The 18,845-nt window shown below is 38.2% G+C and overlaps 1 protein-coding gene across 1 annotated transcript in view; it reads left to right on the top strand.

The window, feature by feature from the left end:
• Positions 1-847: 847 nt before the first annotated feature.
• Positions 848-18,845, top strand: part of LOC139718432 (xenotropic and polytropic retrovirus receptor 1 homolog) — a 45,458-nt gene continuing 27,460 nt past the window's right edge. Inside the window, exons 1-2 of the mRNA XM_071629904.1 lie at positions 848-881; positions 8,879-8,980. Of these exons, the coding sequence (XP_071486005.1) occupies positions 848-881; positions 8,879-8,980 (136 nt within the window). The remainder of the gene's footprint in view (positions 882-8,878; positions 8,981-18,845) is intronic.

The raw sequence follows: 18,845 nt of genomic DNA, 5'->3' as shown, positions 1-18,845 counted from the left end.
TGTTTTACAGACCTATTTATACACGTACAACGTGTAGTAGTAGTGAGGAAGTATGTCTTATCCAGATTTCTTTGCAAAATTGAATTAGTTCCAAGTAATGGATAAGTGCTTCAGGATTTCATAGTACAATTGTTTGTATGCCCCTCGCCTTACCAGTACTTGAAGCCACACAATCAGTTCCCTAATTGTTTTGGTACGTAGTGTAATTTTATTCATTTCACATTGCCTGTTATTCATCTCTATGTTAATAAAGACATTTATACGCTATCAGCCAGTCACTTTTAGAAAACAGGTAGAAAAAAAAATCCATAAGATTGGCAGTACAGCAATCATAACAACTTAATGACACTTTGAGTGAACTAAGCAAAATGAGAGACAGTCATAACTCATTAAGTTTTGACAAAAGTAATATTTACATTTGATGTATGTCCAGTGAGCACTTTAATAGGGTGTAGAATAGGTACATGTACCCAGGTTGTTGCTCGTTGCCACTGTTGATCTGTAGAGTGATGCCTTCTGATTTTTAGCTCACCTGAGCCAAAGGCTCAAGTGATATACCCCCCCCCCCCAACCTGGAGTGGTGGGGGGAGGGGGAAAGGATCCAAATGTGGACCTAAATTGTACATTTTCATCTTCTTGCTGAAAACAACATTATTTTCACCAAACCTTGCAAGTAGCATTCCTTTAGTTTCGGGGGTTGGGATCTCAAAGTGTTTGAATGGGCACCATGCTTTCCTTGGGGGCCCAAACCTCCTAATTTTTTTTTTCCAAACTGCACCAACCTTCTATAAAGTACGATGTACGACAAGTATTTTACCAGTGTGATGCAATTATGCAAATGGACACCATGCCCCCAGCTCTCAAGGCTGCCCCCGCCCCAAGTTTGCAATGATCTCAGGTACATGTAAGAGTCTGCAAGAATGCATGGAAGGTGAACTTGCAATACTCAGGTGAGCGCGAGACCCCCAGGTTTCCTGTTATTCTCTCGTTATTTCTCATGGACATGTCTCAAGGGTCAATAGTTAAAGAGAATAAAAGCAGATATTCAAAGAAAAATTTATCACAAAAAGAGACTATCACCATTATGGAAGCAAGTACAAGATAAGTATAACATACAGGCATTTACACCCTCTGTAGCACTACAATAATTGTAGTTCACCCTTGGTCATGGTAGCCAGGTATTGTAAGATATTATGCAAAGAATAAGAGTGTGGTAGCAAATACGGAGAAGAATTTGACTGGAAGCACAATATAGTTAAGTACTTTACGATAACGTACAGTAATACCTCTTCTAAAGTTTGAGAAATTCCATCAACTTTTGGTGAACTCATCTGAAACTAGCTCATCCCCCTCCCCCTCCCCACCCCCGCCCCCCCCCCCCCCAAAAAAAAAAGGAATAGAAATGAATGGATTGCATATTGAAATACTCTGACGGGATGCCAAAAATGGGAGGGTCACTGTCCGCTATTTCCTCCCCAAGTACAAAAGGAGAATCCAAACACAGAGTAGCCAAAGTCCCAAGGGGTCACCCGTGGGTCACAGGGCGGCGAGGGCCGAGATCCACTTCCTCAGACCTTTAATAGTGTAGCATGTTGCGAAGGAACGGTCTGTTGATGTTGACATTAGGAACATGGGATGTCACATGATCAGGCTTTGGGGTCAGTGACAAGGACCACAGGGCCTCCGGGTGTCACTGGCATGAGTATCACATGGTGGCCTTTTATACTAGGTGTTACAAAAACATTTCCCACTTTTGATCCATAATAGTTCAAAAACTATACATCAGATAACACTGGCATTGATATGAGCAATAGCTGAATAGTGTACAATTTTGTTGGAGACAATTTTGAAATGAAAGCATGATTCACTTTTGAGCTATTAACCCTTTCTGTGCCAACGAGCGTGTTTCTAAATTTGCAGTGATGCGAGGTGATGCGAGGTGCTCTTAGTAGAAACACGCTCAATGAGTCAAATGTGCACAAATTTCACACACAAATCTATGGATAAGAAATTAATATGGCACGCAGAGGGTTAAGCATCAAAAGTGGGAAATGTTTTTTGTAACACCTAGTACTTGGCTGTCCAGACAGTGCCGAATTTACCCAGAGGTCAAATTGTCTCCAGTAATAATAGAATAAGGTCAAACAAAACAAAGTTGTATGTAGCTGACACCTATTCCTCTTTGAGAGCATGTAGGACTTCACAATCATGGGACTTTTAATTCTTCTTTTTTAACTTCCAATTCTGATTCGTCTGTCACTCTGGGTGTGCAATGTTAGTCTGTTACTCTAAAAGTGAAAATTTGAATGAGGTGTGGAAATTTTTTGCGCATTTGTACAGTATGTAATGTCTTTGTTCCGCGGAATCAAAAACATGTGAAATTCATCTTACTTGGCCAAGCGTGAAAAAATAATAGCATGAAAATATCCACTTTACAGTAAGCCTAATCAATTTAACTAAAACATGAATTTGAATTGCAAATGCTGTGTATCCAGTCATATCTGATTATGAAATGTGAACATTGTGTAAATTTGTGCCTGAATTTAAAAAGAAAGACAGTCATTACGATCATTCATTTCTGATAGCAACAAATTGCAGAAACAGAGTGTTTCCTATGGCTGTATGTTTACAAACTTAATATTCTTAATACTTTCCTTCATTTCTTTTTCATTTCTCTTAGTATCCTCCTATCCTTTAACCTCCTGCATCTGCCTCTTTTCATCTGTCTTCATATGAAATTATGACTGCCTTTGCTGAGAATGATATTAATTGTTAGTAATATGAAGTTTAGTGTTAATGTAGTTTGGAAAACCATCAGAGCGGAGCTTAGCATTGTTCATGTATTTCATATTAAAAAAAAGAATAAGATATGTGTATATATCATGCTTTTAACAGACCATGTCATGACAAACATACCATGAAAATGAGATTAATTCCCTTTTGAGATGGATATTTTTGCAAGTAAAATAATAAAGTGCTTTTACAAGCAGCACTGTAGTCCCACCTGCCTGTTTTAATATCAGCTGCAGCAATGCTGGTATTACAAAAATTATCACCAATATGCTCACATTTTGCTTGCCCATTCAAATTATATTACATTGTATACATATATTACATCTCATGGTTTTTTTTTCTTTTAGTCAACTGTTGAAAAGAACTGTAGACAGCTCTCTTTTAAATAAATTGTTGCTTCATATTTTAACTCATGATTATGCTCTATCTTTTCCCTCTTGTTTTTTTTTTTTTTTGAGGGGGGGGGGGGTTTATAGACATTTCTGTCTTTATCATTATTGTAAATATTGATAATATTCCCAGTATCTTAGATTGGTAAAAGTAAAGATTGTCAATATGAGGTGATTCCAATGTTTATCTGTCTTTTAGCATTTTACATACTGTTCAAATATCATATTGAGGGTAATCATCTTTGCAGAACTTTACCGTTTTAATTTCTTTCATGTATAAACTGCACAATATCATATATGAGATTATGCATAAAAGGGATTTTGTTTTTGTTTTATTTTCTTTGACACACTCTAGGAACTCAAGAACATGCTGTATGATGCACAGCGGAGAGCACCAGAAGCACATGGTAAGGAATAGGAGTGAGAGAAATTCAGTCTGAAACAAGAATACAAAATAACATATTTATCAAGCCACGCAGACACAATGGTGATATAAAAGACAACAGACAAATCCAGTTGGAACCAGTAATGTATACATGTACTTCACCTACTTAAACATCTATGAAAAATATGGAATCAACAGAGACCTGGAATCCTGTCCAAGATTAATTCCAAACGAGTCAATACAAAATCATCGTATTGACAATCTAAGCATGGGTATGTAAGCACAATGCCTATATCTTTATTTTCCCAACCTCCCAACCTGCATTCTGTTTGTAAAAGGGAAAGGGGGGGGGGGGGGGGGGGGGGGGGAGGCATATGTGGTCCAGAAGGTAGTGTACCATTCAATCAACACACATTTGTTTTGTTGTTGTTGTTTTCATTGGCAATGATATGAACTTGACTGAAATAAGCTAAATGGGATTTGTACACTGTAGGTCAGAGTCTGTATTCCTGGAGATTATTAAGTGGATTCAAAGAGAAGAATATTTTTCTCTCAATGCTCACTGCTACCATAAGTTTCAGTTGACTGTAAGATTCTTTTTTTTTTTTGCAGATAAGAATGGGAGAGTACCCTGTTTTATTTCATGTTTTTCCCTTCCCTTTCCTATTCTCAGCTCTGTATCATAAGAGACATATAAGAGCACCTCGTCTTTTAAAATTTTTTTTTTAAAGCAACTATCAAAGCAACGACAGACATAACTGTCAGGTTTTGCTTGTTTGACTCCTATTGTGTGCAGCGTGAGCACTCGGTGCAACCGTGGAGCTGAACAACACCTCCATGCTCCAACTTGCCCATGGCTGCACAAATTTCGAGTCACAATCACTGATGACCAAATTATTGGCAGAAAAAGTTTGCTACACAATGGATGATTCACATCTGACATTGTCATAAATGTCAAGTACTTCAAATTCTATTGAATGGGGTCAGAAGGCCAGGTGAATGTTGAAGCAATGTACCCATTGACTGGTACAATGCCTTCTTGGCTTTATTTGTAATTTGTTTGTACAGAAGGGTATACATTATGTGGCTAACTGTTCATTTTGCATTAATATTCAAATTGAGCATGGACCGTCGCACATTGACCGGGGAAAATGCAGAATTGTGTGCATGGGTGAGATGGATCTGAAGAGAAGTCATCATATTGATGTTCATATGCAATGTGTGCCAGTCTTTTGCTACATGTGTACATACCTTTTCACTTGAGAAATAGATTTGCCTTTTATGATGTTTTCTTGCATTAAAAACAAATGAAAATACTTTTAAAATGTAACTTTTTCTTGAGCATTACACATATTGATCTTGTAAAGACTGGACAGTGTTTCAAATCCACTTTAGATAGACCAAGGTGAAAAGGAAGAGTGGTTTGTATTTCTCATATATTATGTATAAAATCAAATGCATGTATGTGTGTATGTTTGTATACAACATGCTCATTGTATTTCCTTGAAGTAAGCATGCCCAAATCAGGTATTGCAGCAGTTATGGTAGACATTGTAGGTACAATGCATATGTCTTGGTAAGATTTTAAAAAGGGAAGGGGGAGGGGGAAAGTGAACAAAATTGAAATAGGGGAAAGGAGAAAGAGAAGGAAAAAGATGATGGAAAAAAAAAGTTAGCCAGAATGACAAATAAAGGGGGTCAGTGATTCAACTCTAGGTAATTCCTTCGTATTGCGTGGATTGTGTGAAGAGGAGCCCAGGAAATTTGCCTGTTCCTCCAGAGGAAATGCAGCGGAAAGAATGGGTCACTAGCAACGACAGATGGAAAGTCACAGAAAGTATAGTGAGGAAGTCTGGAGTTATGAACGTTGCCTGTACCCTAGCTTTATTTTTATGTCACCATTGTTTTCATCTTCTTCTTTTTTTCATTACAAGTTTGTAGTAAAGTAAACGGAAGCATTCCTAAATTCCTATATGGGTAGATTATGTTTTAAACCAACACTTCTCAATCAGTGGTCTTTGGCCCATTGTTAGGCCAGAAATCCCTCACAGGCAGGCTGTGACACTGGCCCAAAATGAAATACCCCCCACCACCAAAAATAAGGGGGGGAAGGGAGGAATAGAGTAGACTGAAATCAAATAGATTCAAATAGAATTGAAATGATCAAAATAAACATACTTTAAAAGAAATCCAACCCAACCTAAATTGTAACTTGTATCTTTTGAATATTTTACACAAGTTGATATATACATTTGTAGGGGATGATGCACAAAAGGACCTAGCCTCCTAAAGTGTGGATTTAGGTTTTTGTTCTTTCACCATCCACGACAATGCAGGGACCAAAATGGCCACAATTCAGTCATGGTTTCAACTGCACTTCACTGTCCCTTGGCTCATCAGGAAAAAAAAATGTCAACGTTTCTCACAATAAGATTACAGCTCCTGAAGTAGGACCCTGGATTTGAGTGACCTTTCCCCAAGCCACTCACGTGTTTGCCTGGACTTGGAAGGAACAAACATGGAATGTGCTGTAGTGTGGCACTTATAATCTTAGGACAGACTGATTTTGCTATAACACCCATTTCCCATAGACACCTGCCTGAGTATTCTCGGGACTCATCCTCAACGGGTTAAAGCTGTACCATGTGACTGCAGTAAATTTGTTTGTAGCTTTCTAAACTTCTTTCTTGCACTTCTGGCCTCATGGAGCCGTTTACTCACTTCAAACAGTAAAGAAAGTTTCTTAATATCACAAGGAGAAAAAAGAGTGCACCAAACAGTAAAATTACATTACATTACATTTAATTTGATTTAATTTGATTTGATTTAACTTAATTTAATTTAATGTAATGTAATTTAATTCAATTCAATTCAAATGATTTTATTTCCATATCTACAGTAATACAAATGCATACATGAGTACATAACATTTTAAGGAACTTTGAATCGCACAAGATTCAACAAAACATAGATACAATATTATGATGATATTGATTTTGGTTTTCAGATGAATAAACTTGGTAAGCAATATAATCTTATTTTGTAACTCTATATGGAAAAGAGAAATTCACAAGAAAAGCATAGCTTGTAAAATTTGTGAATTACTCTGGGAGATGAAGGCATCTCAAGATCCATCAAGGACTCCATGTATGAACATTTTTGATATCACAATGTCAGGCGAAACATACAGAGAAAAAAAGACTATGACAAGGCCAAGAACGAAAGCATGTATGGATGTACAGGACAGGCAGAAAAACAAACAAACAAGCATGTACAATTGTACCTGTCCACTCATGTCAGCCAACATTGCTCTGCAAGATGTGTAGCAGCGTATGTACAAGTTGCAGGTACCTCCAGAATAGAATGTGCAACTTTGGATTAAGCTAGATCCATTTTCGTGCAGGTACCTGGCAGTTTGAGTAGATTGTATAAGTTTCTCTGCCTAGTTTCCATCCTGACGAAAATTTGAAGACATTGCAAACCACTTGATTGATATCACATTTTGATTGTGATTCCTTTTGTGACTGTGCATCACAAAACCAACAAATAAAGTCACCACCACTGATTTCGTGTGAGGAGAGTTTACAAATTAAAGTGAAACAGGTCAACCTGCTTAGAGCCAGTCTTAGATTTTCCATATTTTCTACAAAAACAATTCTTCTGCTACATTCTGATAAAATTTAGGATCATAAGATAAACAGGAAATTATAGCACTTTTTCAAGAGCACTTTTTTTAAAAGGGTAATGTGATTAGGTGTGTCTCTGAATCCCCTTTTCATTTCTGAATATTCCTCTACACACTCTTCAATTTCAACTCTAACACCTTTTAAAGGATGATCCTCCTGCTTTGAAAGTTGTTATTCCTCCTGGACAGAATATGTTAACAAAAATTAATCAATTTCAGCTTAATTTGAGAATCCTTTCATTGTTTTACTATGAATTGTTTCATCCTGTGTTTTGTCCCAATCGCTGCAAAGAGAACAGCTAGACCCTATGTAATTGTATGCCTTAAAGGGTGTGTACAGTTCTGGTTGAGGTGAGGATTTAGCTTTTAACGTTTTGCGAGATATTCAGAAACCACTATGAGATGTCAAAGAGCATGTAATTCTAGGAGGTATCAAAAGTTTATTTGATGAAAAATCGGTTTTGAAATGGCTGAGATATAAAAAAAAATAAGGTGAAACAAAGAGATCCTAATAAAAGGCGTGGCCTGTTGCCTTTTATTCTTATTACATTTTTGGATATCTCAGCCATTTGAAAACCAATTTTCATCAAATAAATGTTGAATCCTTCTTAAAATTACATGCTCTTTCATATTTCATAAGAGGTTTCTCATTATCTCACTTAGGAATGTTAAAGACATGAATCCCCACCTCAACCATTACTATACAGTCCCTTTAAAGCCTCTTTTCTCAGTACACTTTTCCAGAATGTGTGTGCTTTTTTTTTCTCGTTATTTTGATTGGTTAGGAGAGTCCATTTGAATTGAGTGATACATCTTTTTAAAGTTTAAAGTCTGTTTTTTCAGAAATTGCTCTTAACTATAAATTCACGTCTGGCAACTTTTTGTTGCTTTTGTGATGCAAGGTCACAAGGGAGAAATGTATGCATGCACGTCACATTTATGTAGGAATGAGAGTTAATATTTTTTGTGTGTTTAAATTTACGAAGAGCATCTCACTTGCAAAATTTGTGTAGATAGAAACCTCACAAAATATACGGCATATACAGTATTATGAGCACAAAATTTACTTATCAAAATTCCCTATAATGGCCTTTTCGAAGTTTGTGTTTTATAGTGTACTGACATATTATGTTATTGCAATATTCCCCCTGCCTCTTCAAAGAGGCAAGTCAAATACTCTTTTATTATGCAAGAAAAGTGAAAATCTGTTGAATTTCCTCTTTTTTTTTTCCTGCAGATTGTTCGTATTATGCGAGAAAAGTGAAAATCTGTTGAATTTTCTCGAAGTATGTTCTGTAGATTGTTCTATGCATAAGACATGACAAGCTGTAGTAGTCTTCTCATCCAGCAACGGCAGCAATGAAACTTTATAAAATCATAATATTTGAACAGATTGTCCGAATTTTTTTTTCAAAAGTTCTATCACCGATGTGTTCTACTTATAAATATTGCTGCATTCACCCAAACCACGTGTGTTTTAACTTGAACTTGTCCTCCTTAAATGAACATGCTTGTGACTAGAACAGCTCTATTTGTCTTGAAATTGTCAATCTCAGATTCTCATTCTTGGGCAATGAGGTTGAGGATTGAATCTAATGACATATTTCTGCACTTTTGTCGTTTCAGTGGCGGGAGAGGCGCAGGTCGACCGACACTTCGTCCAGTTTGAGGAGAAGTTCTTCCAGTACTGTGAGAAGGAGCTTTCAAAGATCAACACATTCTTCTCAGGTAATCCAGTTTATGGCCATTTCAGATTGATGTGAGCAGTTTTGTGTCGTATTTTAGTGTGGGAATGTGAAGCGTAAATATGAAATAAGATGCTAGAAGTGTTTCAGTTAGTAAAAGTAGAAAGTTCTAGTAGTCTCATTATACACAGGGGTGATACACATAAACATTTTGTGGACCAATATTATATTGTGTCAAGATTGTCGGCTCTCCAATAAATGACCAAAAAATATGAATTACTTTCTCCCTTTGTTCCCCCACAGAAGATGCTTTTATTCTTAATATTTTTGATGCAGTCATTTCCTGTAGTACACTGGGGGAGGGGGGGTAGTCTTCAGTGGGTTAAGCTTTTAAAGTGATGTGCAGTGGCAAGGAGTTTAATGATCTGGAGAAATTAAAAACTAAAGATATAAACAAACTCTCACCCAAGGTTTGATGAAATGGAAAGGTTGTTTATGAGTAGGAAATAATGATTCCACAGCAATGAGAACTATGAAAAGTTTTATTGTAAACAAAAAACAAGATAGATTACACTGGCCATCCTCTAAATTGTTAGTGTTTCTCTGTTCTGTAAAGGTTAATACTGATTAGAAACTATGCACCTCAATGTGCCTCCTGCAATAACGACCAAGAAATATTTATCTTTGAAGTCTGAGCTAGGATGAGAAAGAAAAGATGTTGCTTTATGGCTGTCATTTGGCTGAAGCAATGCAGCTGTAAGCATCTAGATGACAGTCTGTATTTCATCTTTTATAGTCTCCCATTGTTGATTTCACCAGTGGTTTGCACAAGTTTTATTAACACGAATCCTCTCCCATACTTTGTGAGTGATACATGTCTCAAATTCATAATTGCTGTACTAAAGCTTCTTTTTTCTTTGTTTTCACAACAGGAGTAGAAATTAGAGAAATGGTAAACACTTGCGCTTGTGTATTACTAACCAGATCTTTTGTTCCAAACTGAACAGATACAAAAGAGGAAGGAAAAAGAGAAGAAAAATAAGGAAAGGGAGAAAGATTATAAGAGCAACAAATAGATTTTATATGAGAATGAGGATAAATGTTGAAAAAGTTGATAAGGAGCAAGTGTAATATCGTGGGGAGATTTATGCTTGTGCACTAGTGAAATAGATTTGTACACTGTTAGAAAATACATAAATTACATCCTCTTCTTTGGTAAAATGGCATGTCTTTACAAGTTTTTTTCAGTAGAATTTTATTCCATAAGTTAGGTACTCTACAACATATCAATGTGCAGTATTGTGTGTGCAGGTAAAATGGCTTCATACTGACAATAGAAAGATGCTGCTGAAGGATTTGGAATGCTCCACATTTTGTGTCAAAAGATGGGTATTGTATGCTTCTATTCTCGAGCTTGATAGTACACGGGTGAACAAACAAGTTTGAAATACATCTACAGAAGAAGGAGGTTATTTACAGTTCACCACGTTTTGATGGCAAACAGAGTTGAGTATTTGTTGATTGTACACAATTTGATGTACAGTATAGGAGAGGAAACGGGGCTGGTTGGTGAGATTTTATAGAATTTCAACTTTCAAACTTTCCCTTCAAAAGTATACCTTTTGTTTCAAATGGTTTTGGAATGTAGTATTAGAATTGTCTCACTGTTTTTTTATCACAGTAAATTAGACCCAATTCAGCTATTCAGTTGCAAAGTTTGATGATCAATAGACCATTCAACAACAACAACGATAACAAAAAATGCCTAAAGGCTTCATGTAAATAGATGGTGTGCCTTAAACCTGCATGATTTCAGGGTCTTAATAGAAGGGACTGATTTGGTAGATGGTGCCTCATTATATGATATGTCCTCCTCTCATTGCTCTTTAATTTTTGCAGTGGATGCATATTTTGCTGCCATTGTCTGGCTCAGTCTGTGCCATTTTATCTCGTATTGTGTTGAAGTCATGTTCAAAGGCAACTTTGTGGAGTCAATGGATCTATTATCAAATTATCCATCCAGCCACCCCCATCTGTTTCTCATATGCTGGCTCGCTGTGTGACACCAGGCATCGCTTGTTTGATGAAATTACGAGCATTTCCACACCACGCAGTGTCAGCTTTGTAGGGACAGTGGAGTCAACGAGCATGGAGCCTTATTTGATTGGTAGAGCAAAGCATCCAATAGGAGCATCCACTGAATTATATCCAGTCTTGTACAGGCAATTTGATTGTGAAACTCATTCAGTTGTGACATTTGCCCCAGCAACTAGAGCAAGTTGAGTGCAACACAAAGTGTACTTGGGATGCCTCTGCCCTTGCTCTGCCTTCCTTCCAGGCACGTTCAGAGGGCAGGAGTGTGATTCTGATGGCGATCTGGAATCACGATCCAATCTCACTTTTGAGATCACCGTTCAAATGACGTGAAAAGTTCGCTGAATAATCATGATTGAAACATCTTTTTTTTCTCTTTTTTTTTTTGCAGCTGTTCACTTGACAACCAAAAATTTCGCTTTCCCACACAAATTGAGCCTGCTACCTCAGCCTAACCCCAAGCGGTACAGAAAGAAAGCCTGAAGCATGATTCCATGCGTGTTGCATGTGTGTGTTCATACACCACAGCACACTCAATGCAGGACTGGGCCTGGATACACACAAATACACACAAATTCATACACAAACAACACACACACACACACACACACACCGTGTGAATCCCCCTTTAATATACAATGCAGGACACTCTTACCTATTATTGATTGGCTGGTATTATTTAATGGTTGTGAGTTTCAAACAATCTTTCTAGTTTGACACTGTTTAACTGAGACCTTGATGCTGATAATACTATACAAATATTGAATGGTCACAGCGGTGATGGTACAAGATTTCACACCTGGTGAAAGATAGAGGCACTCTATTCAATTAGGTGAAGTCGAGTTGAAAAGTGTGCCTCATCTTTCACTAAGCACGAATTCTTGTTCCATTGCACAAGTAAAGACTGTACACTGTTTTACATAGCACCTTGGACATCAACAGATGTGATCCACACACATTCTTGGATTCAAAGTTTATTTGATGAAAACGAGATGAGAAATGGCTGAGATATCCAAAACGAAGTGATCGTAATAACATGTGGGACCCACCTTTTATTAGGATCGCTTTGTTTTACTTTGTTTTCGGATATCTCAGCCATTTCAAAAACGATTTTCATCAAATAATCTTTGAAGTCCTCTTAGATTTGTATGCTCTTTATAAACAATACATAAAGTGGTTTCTAAATGCCTTGAAAAAAGTAAAAACTGATCCTCACCTCAACCAATACTATGCCATTTCATTGTAATATCACAGGAACATTTTGAGGCATTTTGTTTTCCACGTAGGCCCTAGTTGGGATCAGACTATTCTTTGTGAAGGATGTGGTGCATTTTGTATCAGATACAGTACTCTCTGCGTAATCGGGTATCGCTTAAACGGGTACTCCGTCTGATTGGGTAGTAATGTCAAAATCAGTTCCAATGCACATTCAAAGTACCTGATAATGGGGTTGCCTCTCCGCATAAATGGGTAAATAATTTTCTTCTAATCTAATTTCTACCCACATTTTATCCCAGATATGACACTTTAAGAAATCATGAATGTCAAATGTTCCCGGGCTAATGACATTCTCTGCTTAAGCAAAGAAGACGATCCTTTGGGGAGTGATTAAAAATGAAAACACATGTACCAGTACTGACTTGCCACACGTAAACGAATATTACACATGGAGCTGGCACTCACAAGTGCACAGACAGACAGAAGTTGAACACACTTGCGCTCCGAATGTGCCGTACAAGCACGCGTGTTAAGCATACAGTGTAGGTGTTTGGTGCAGTGTACAATGCATGTACATACACATTGTGTGTGTCCAATGTGAATGGGACGTGTTCTTCTGTTAATCGGGTACTCCGCTTAATCGGGTAAGAAACGCTCTGCCCGAGCCTACCCGATTATGCGGAGTGTACTGTGCTAGGTACCAAGGTATCACACAAAATAAAAACTTTTCATTAGATATTTATACAATACTCCTAAATCTTACTTATATTAAAGAAGTATCAAATTAATATGTATGATAAAGTGGGTATTTAAAAACCTGCAAGTAGTGGTAATGGAAAAGTACTAATTCCGTGATTTGAGCCACTGCCCCGGCATGTATCACACCATCCACCTCCATGTTCTCAGGGATCTCACCTATTAGAGCTATGGCAGCTGCACAAGACGTGCACCTATGGGAAACATTGATTTCATTTAATAGAAAAAAGAGTACAGTGTGACGTTGATAGCAACAAGAGGTACTAGATCGTTTTCCAATCAGGTTTCCTCTTTGCTCCCCTCTGACCTGTAACTCTCTTGAATATGTATTGTTGCTGATCTGTGTCAAGGCAGTATTTGCTCGTTCATTATCATTTTCCTTTCACTGCACCTGAGGTAGGTGTGATGACAGGGAAACCTACCTGTCTGAACCCCTCTGCCCATTGACTGAGTTGATGACTAAGAGTTCCAGTTCTGAAAAACATCTGAAAGTCATCAATCAACTTGTTCGATTCCCAGCATGGTGTCACTGGCTGCTGAAGGATGCACATGTTGAATATTACATCAGGGTTGGCATTTGTCTGCATGGCGTCGTCGCTATGGAAACAGCATCTGCCTGGAAATGCCAGAACAAACAAATTATGCTGCAAATTTATGGACAGCTCTTTGTCAGACCCCTGTCTCCCCTTAATTTGGGCTTCCCTTCCCATACTCTCTCTCTCAGTCCCTTCCTCTCCCTCTGTGTTTCTTATCTCGTTCATTTTACAGTTATCTTACTGTAATAATCAATCTTCTAGGGTGATACAGCACAGGTTGGCAGTAACTGGGGAACCTGGAGCAGTGTGTCATAGCAATGTGTTTTTCTCAGCACCACGTGATGCTCTCATGTCCTCCCTGGTCTACCTACATCTGGTGATCTGACAGGTTGCCTTAATAATGAAAACCACCCCACTTCCTTTGTCTGATAGAGACACCGACACCTTTTTGCCTCGTCTTTTTTTCTTTCAAGATAACTGGTATTTTCTACCCAAAAGTTCAATGCTAGTCACAGCTGATAATACTGTAGATTACACTGCTTGAGTGACCTTTGCTGATTGGACAATGCCATGGGATCGTGAACGCATTCTAATATAATCATATCAATAGCTTACACTTTTACCTGAGATCAGTGTCATCAACATCATCATCAACAGCAGTAGTAAGAATATGGTGGATAAAAGATATGTTGTGATAATCTGTAAGATACACATGATTCTCTTTGCCTACAGATATTTAAAAAAAAGTGAAAATTGTAGGCACACAATAGACACCTGTAAATTTGCATTCATGCTGAACTTTATACACTTGTAGTATTATTTGTGATGTTTGAAGTTGAATTCCTGTAACACTCCAAAATTGGGGATGCTTGGCTACATCGTATCATGACACTTGCATCACTTTTACCGTAAGGCTGTGTCACACCTTTCCGGGCAAGCTACGCAGGCTTGTTGCGAGGAGGATTTTCCAGCACGCAGGAGAATTTTCCGTGGGCGGACAAGAACGTTTGTGAGTTTCGCACTTGTTTCTTATGCTAGACGCGTGCTACTTACCTTCTACTTGCGTGTATTCCGTGTGACCTGCGTGAGAGCTTTGAAACCGATCCGTTTTCTGTTAGGAGCGACTTACGGGTACTGAGAAGTACCCGCATTGGAGTTGCCTGTGAGGTGCTGCCGGTAAGGGTCTCCTACTGGTGTTCAGTGTGTACCTCTGCGAGCGAACCCCCACGACTTACTCGGAACAAGTTTTGAGCATGCTCAAGGCCTTGTCATACCGTATCTGGGGAAGTTTTGCGGCGTGACTTGTGGGGAAACAATACCCGGAGCTCTCCACAGTTGGTCCGCACCTGACAGTACCTAGCTCGTATCTCGCCTGTAGTTACCCGGAGGTGCGCACGCAAGTCTGATTTAACCACAGCCAAGTTTTGAGCATGACCAAAACTTTTTCCGGGTGAGTTGGGGGGATGCCCGCAGAGGTCCACGCAGAACGCCAGTAGGAGACCCTTAGCAGCAGTACCTCGCAGGCAACTCCCACGCAGGTACTTCAATCCCTGTATGCAGCCAAGATAATGACATTCTGTGGGACTTCTGCCATTCCTTCAGAGGAATTCCTTCACTGAGTTGTCAGCCCCCACGCTCCTGGCACACAGGTCACACAGTATACCCGCAAGTAGAATTTAAGTAGAATGCGTCCAGCAAGTAAGACACATGCACTGACTCGCCCAAATCCTTGTCCGCCTTCAGATATTGTCCGGTATGCTGGAAAATCCCTACACGCGACAAGCCCGCGTAGCTTGCCCGGAAAGGTGTGACAGGGCCTGAACATGGTTGTGGATAAAAAGATTTGTGTGCACACCTCCGGGCGACTACGGGTGAGATACGTGCTAGGTACTGTCATGTGCGGGTCATCTGCGGGGACCTCCGGGTACTAAAAATTGTCCTTCGCAAATCGCACGCAAGGCTTGCCCAGAAAGGTGTGACACGGCCTTTACTCTGTACATCCTTCAGACCAGAGGGATTGGAATCCTTTAGCAGAAAAAAACAAAACAAAACAAAACAAAAAACATTTTGGTCTTTTTCTTTTCTACAGGATAGGAAATGTTCCTGTAAATATACATCTCAAGCAAGTGACTGAAAGAGCTATGCAAACAGGAAGGTCCGTGAAGGATGGCATACACAATTACTTCATTAGTGATGTCATATGATACAAAGTGTGCAACATGGGATGTCTTTTCATGATTTATATATTTTTTTAAAATGTTTGGTTCTAACTGAGCTTGCTATTAGAGATATGTCCCCTTTAGTTTCATAGTCATTTCACATTGATCCTTTGTGAAATAGCAACTATAGCAACTGTTTTTATCAGAGTGTGACATTAAAGGACAAGTTCACCCTCATAAACATAAGGATTGAGAGAATGTAGCAATATTAGGAGAACACGTCATTGAAAGTTTGAGGAAAATCGGACAACCCGTTCAAAAGTTATGAATTTTTGAAGTTTTTGTGTAGTACCCGCTGGATGAGAAGACTACTGCAGTGTATGAATAACTTAGATGTCACATGCGTACAACAATATAAGGAAAATATAAAGAGAATTTCACAAAATTCCATCTTTTGAAAAAAGTACATATTCCCTTGACTCGTTACCGACATATTTTAGGGGTAATATTATTCCCCCTGCTTTTAGAAAGAGACAAGTCAAGTGCTCTTTTATTATGCGAAAAAAATGAAAATATGTTGAATTTTCTTTACATTTTCTTTATCCTGTTGTACGCATATGACTCACAAGCTGTAGTAGTCTCCTCATCCAGCGGTTCCAGCTCAAAAATTTTAAAAATTCATAACTTTTGCATCGATTGTCCAATTTTCCTCAAACTTTCACTGATGTGTTCTACTTATATTGTTGCATTTTCTCAATCCTTATGTTTATGAAGGTGAACTTGTCCTTTAACCAGCACGGAGTCCACTTTCCAATCTATTTCCTGTGGATACGATTTGGTTATCTACAGCAAAATGTTCACTGTGATTGACAAGCAGGATTGTGATCCTTTTTTTTTTTTCCATCTGCTACAAGATCATAAGGTAGTCCTCAAACCTAGCGGGGTATTAAAGGTATAAAGATTGAAACTGTTTGATTTTCTAATACATGTGTACTTGAAAACAAACACAAAATTTAAAGTTGCATCTCATCTCAATGTTTTCTTGCCTGAAAATTTATTCTGTACACATTGATAAATTTTAACTCATAAAATCATTAGAACAAAGACACTCATGAGGGGTAAAAAGGAATAGGACACAAGATACGAGAACAAAGCCATCACAATATACACTTGTATGTTTATGAAATGGTATGGAAATAGAAGTTTGAAAGCTATTGGCAGTGCTGTAATGAAACTATTCTAAATCAAAATTCTTTTGAGTCATCTTTGTATTGTGTTCTTGTCATCTACAATTGAAACTTTGTTAGATGTTAATTTTCTTAAATATGTTGGACAAAAAGGAAAATATGTGGGATTACTTCAATTCCTAAAAGTAATATAACCATTTACAAATAACAGAGCAAGATTTATGCAGAGTCAGCTGATCCCCCCCCCCCCCCAACCGATTTCTTAATATACTGCAAAAGCTCAGCCAAAATAGAATAGAATGATATGGTGGGAAGTAACCCAAACTTGCACTCGGCATATCCGCAATGGCGTGATAGGGCCCCATTGTTCCTGTTCTGTGAGAAAACATGATGGAGGAAATAGTCTGTCCCAACATTGTGCATCAGAAAGATTTTTTTCTTAATGTGATTTTGGCATTGTTTGTATATAATCACTAGCGAGTGAGAGGGATCCAAATTTTGTGCAATTACCAGTCGCTCCATTTTGTTTAATAGTGAGGATGCTATACATATGATCTTGTTTGAAGTGGTGAGTTTATTGTGGGTGCCAAACCTTGCTGTTTTTTGCTTTTTCCTCTCAGATGAATCAGGATATTACAGTTTTTAGCTGAACCCTTTGACTTCATTCCAAATAATGAAGTAGAACATTCCTTCCTGTGTCCTCACAAAGCAAGGACACATTCAGTAACAAAATCATACACTGTCAATGATCTCCTGGACAAGCTACTGGGTGAATGTCACTTCTTCTGTCCTTCTCTCATTACAGGATCAAAGATGTAACTACATGTATGGTGTCATCAAACACAATAAATGCTTTCCGAGATGTAGTTTTGATCACTTTACTTTCTTCTAACCTCACAGAATGAGAATTTAGACTTACAGTGGGGGATTCTTGTGAGCTACAAGGCTGAAATGTGCTAAAGGCAATCAAGCAAAACAAAACAGGCCAGTGTGGCTAGAAGAGCAGGATGCAGTCTCAGGGCCAGTACAATCTGATGCCACTGTGTAGAATCCTCACGGATCTTTGGACTTGACTTCAGATAGGGCATCATACAAAACGTGAACCTCCTCCCAATTAGAATGGATTTATTGATTGTTTGGCAATTTACATCGCACTTTCTTCTCGACTAGTTGTCAAGTTTTATTCCCGCCTTATTTTCCGTTGGTAGTGTTCCCTCAGATATGAAAGGCATTGTGAGGAGTGGGGAGAGAGAAAGAGACAGAGAAAGAAAAAATCATAGCATGTGTTTACTTAGAAGTGTGGAAGTTACTAGACAAATAAAACTGCAATTGATTTAGTTAACTCCTTAGAATTCCAGTGCTAATTAGAAATGATAATCTATCATAGGCTCCAGGTTCACTCACATTTATCACTAAGAATAGTAAAACTCAGTGTTTAGGATGCAGCTGACACAGAGGTCTTGCTTGCATGAAATCTACTAGACACGAACTACTCTTCCCAACTATTTTAGTGTGTATTTCTTGATCAGCATGTATGCAAATAAATCAACTAAGGCCTGAATATTCATAATATGCAAATAAATCAACTGACAACCTGAATATTCAAGAGGCTTGAGAGGATCTCAACAAAGGGTTAATTGCTATTCATGAGTCATGTAAATTACTAACAAGGATGACTGTGCTAATAAATATTCATTAACTTGAAGAACCAATCAGGAGAAAGGGATGGAAATTCTAACAATGGCTCATGTACTGATAGGACATGGAGATGTGCATGGGTAGACATAGAAAGAAAGTGTTTGTGGGTATGAGAGTGGAATGTACTAAAAAGGGAGTTTCAGAGTTGCGGTTGACTGGTCAAATGACCTTCTGCAGGGATCATGTGATTTCTACCCAGCCGCTAGCGCCAACTCACTACTTGATAGAACATTTCCCGCTCGAGCTTTAATTGTTCGAAA

This window comes from Diadema antillarum, unplaced genomic scaffold, assembly GCF_040938485.1.
Source record: "Diadema antillarum isolate AM-2024a unplaced genomic scaffold, OU_Dant_1.0 scf00000094, whole genome shotgun sequence".
Classification (NCBI taxonomy): Eukaryota; Metazoa; Echinodermata; class Echinoidea; order Diadematoida; family Diadematidae; genus Diadema; species Diadema antillarum.
Note: the sequence above shows the minus strand (reverse complement) of the source record. Positions and strands in the feature narration are given on the sequence as shown.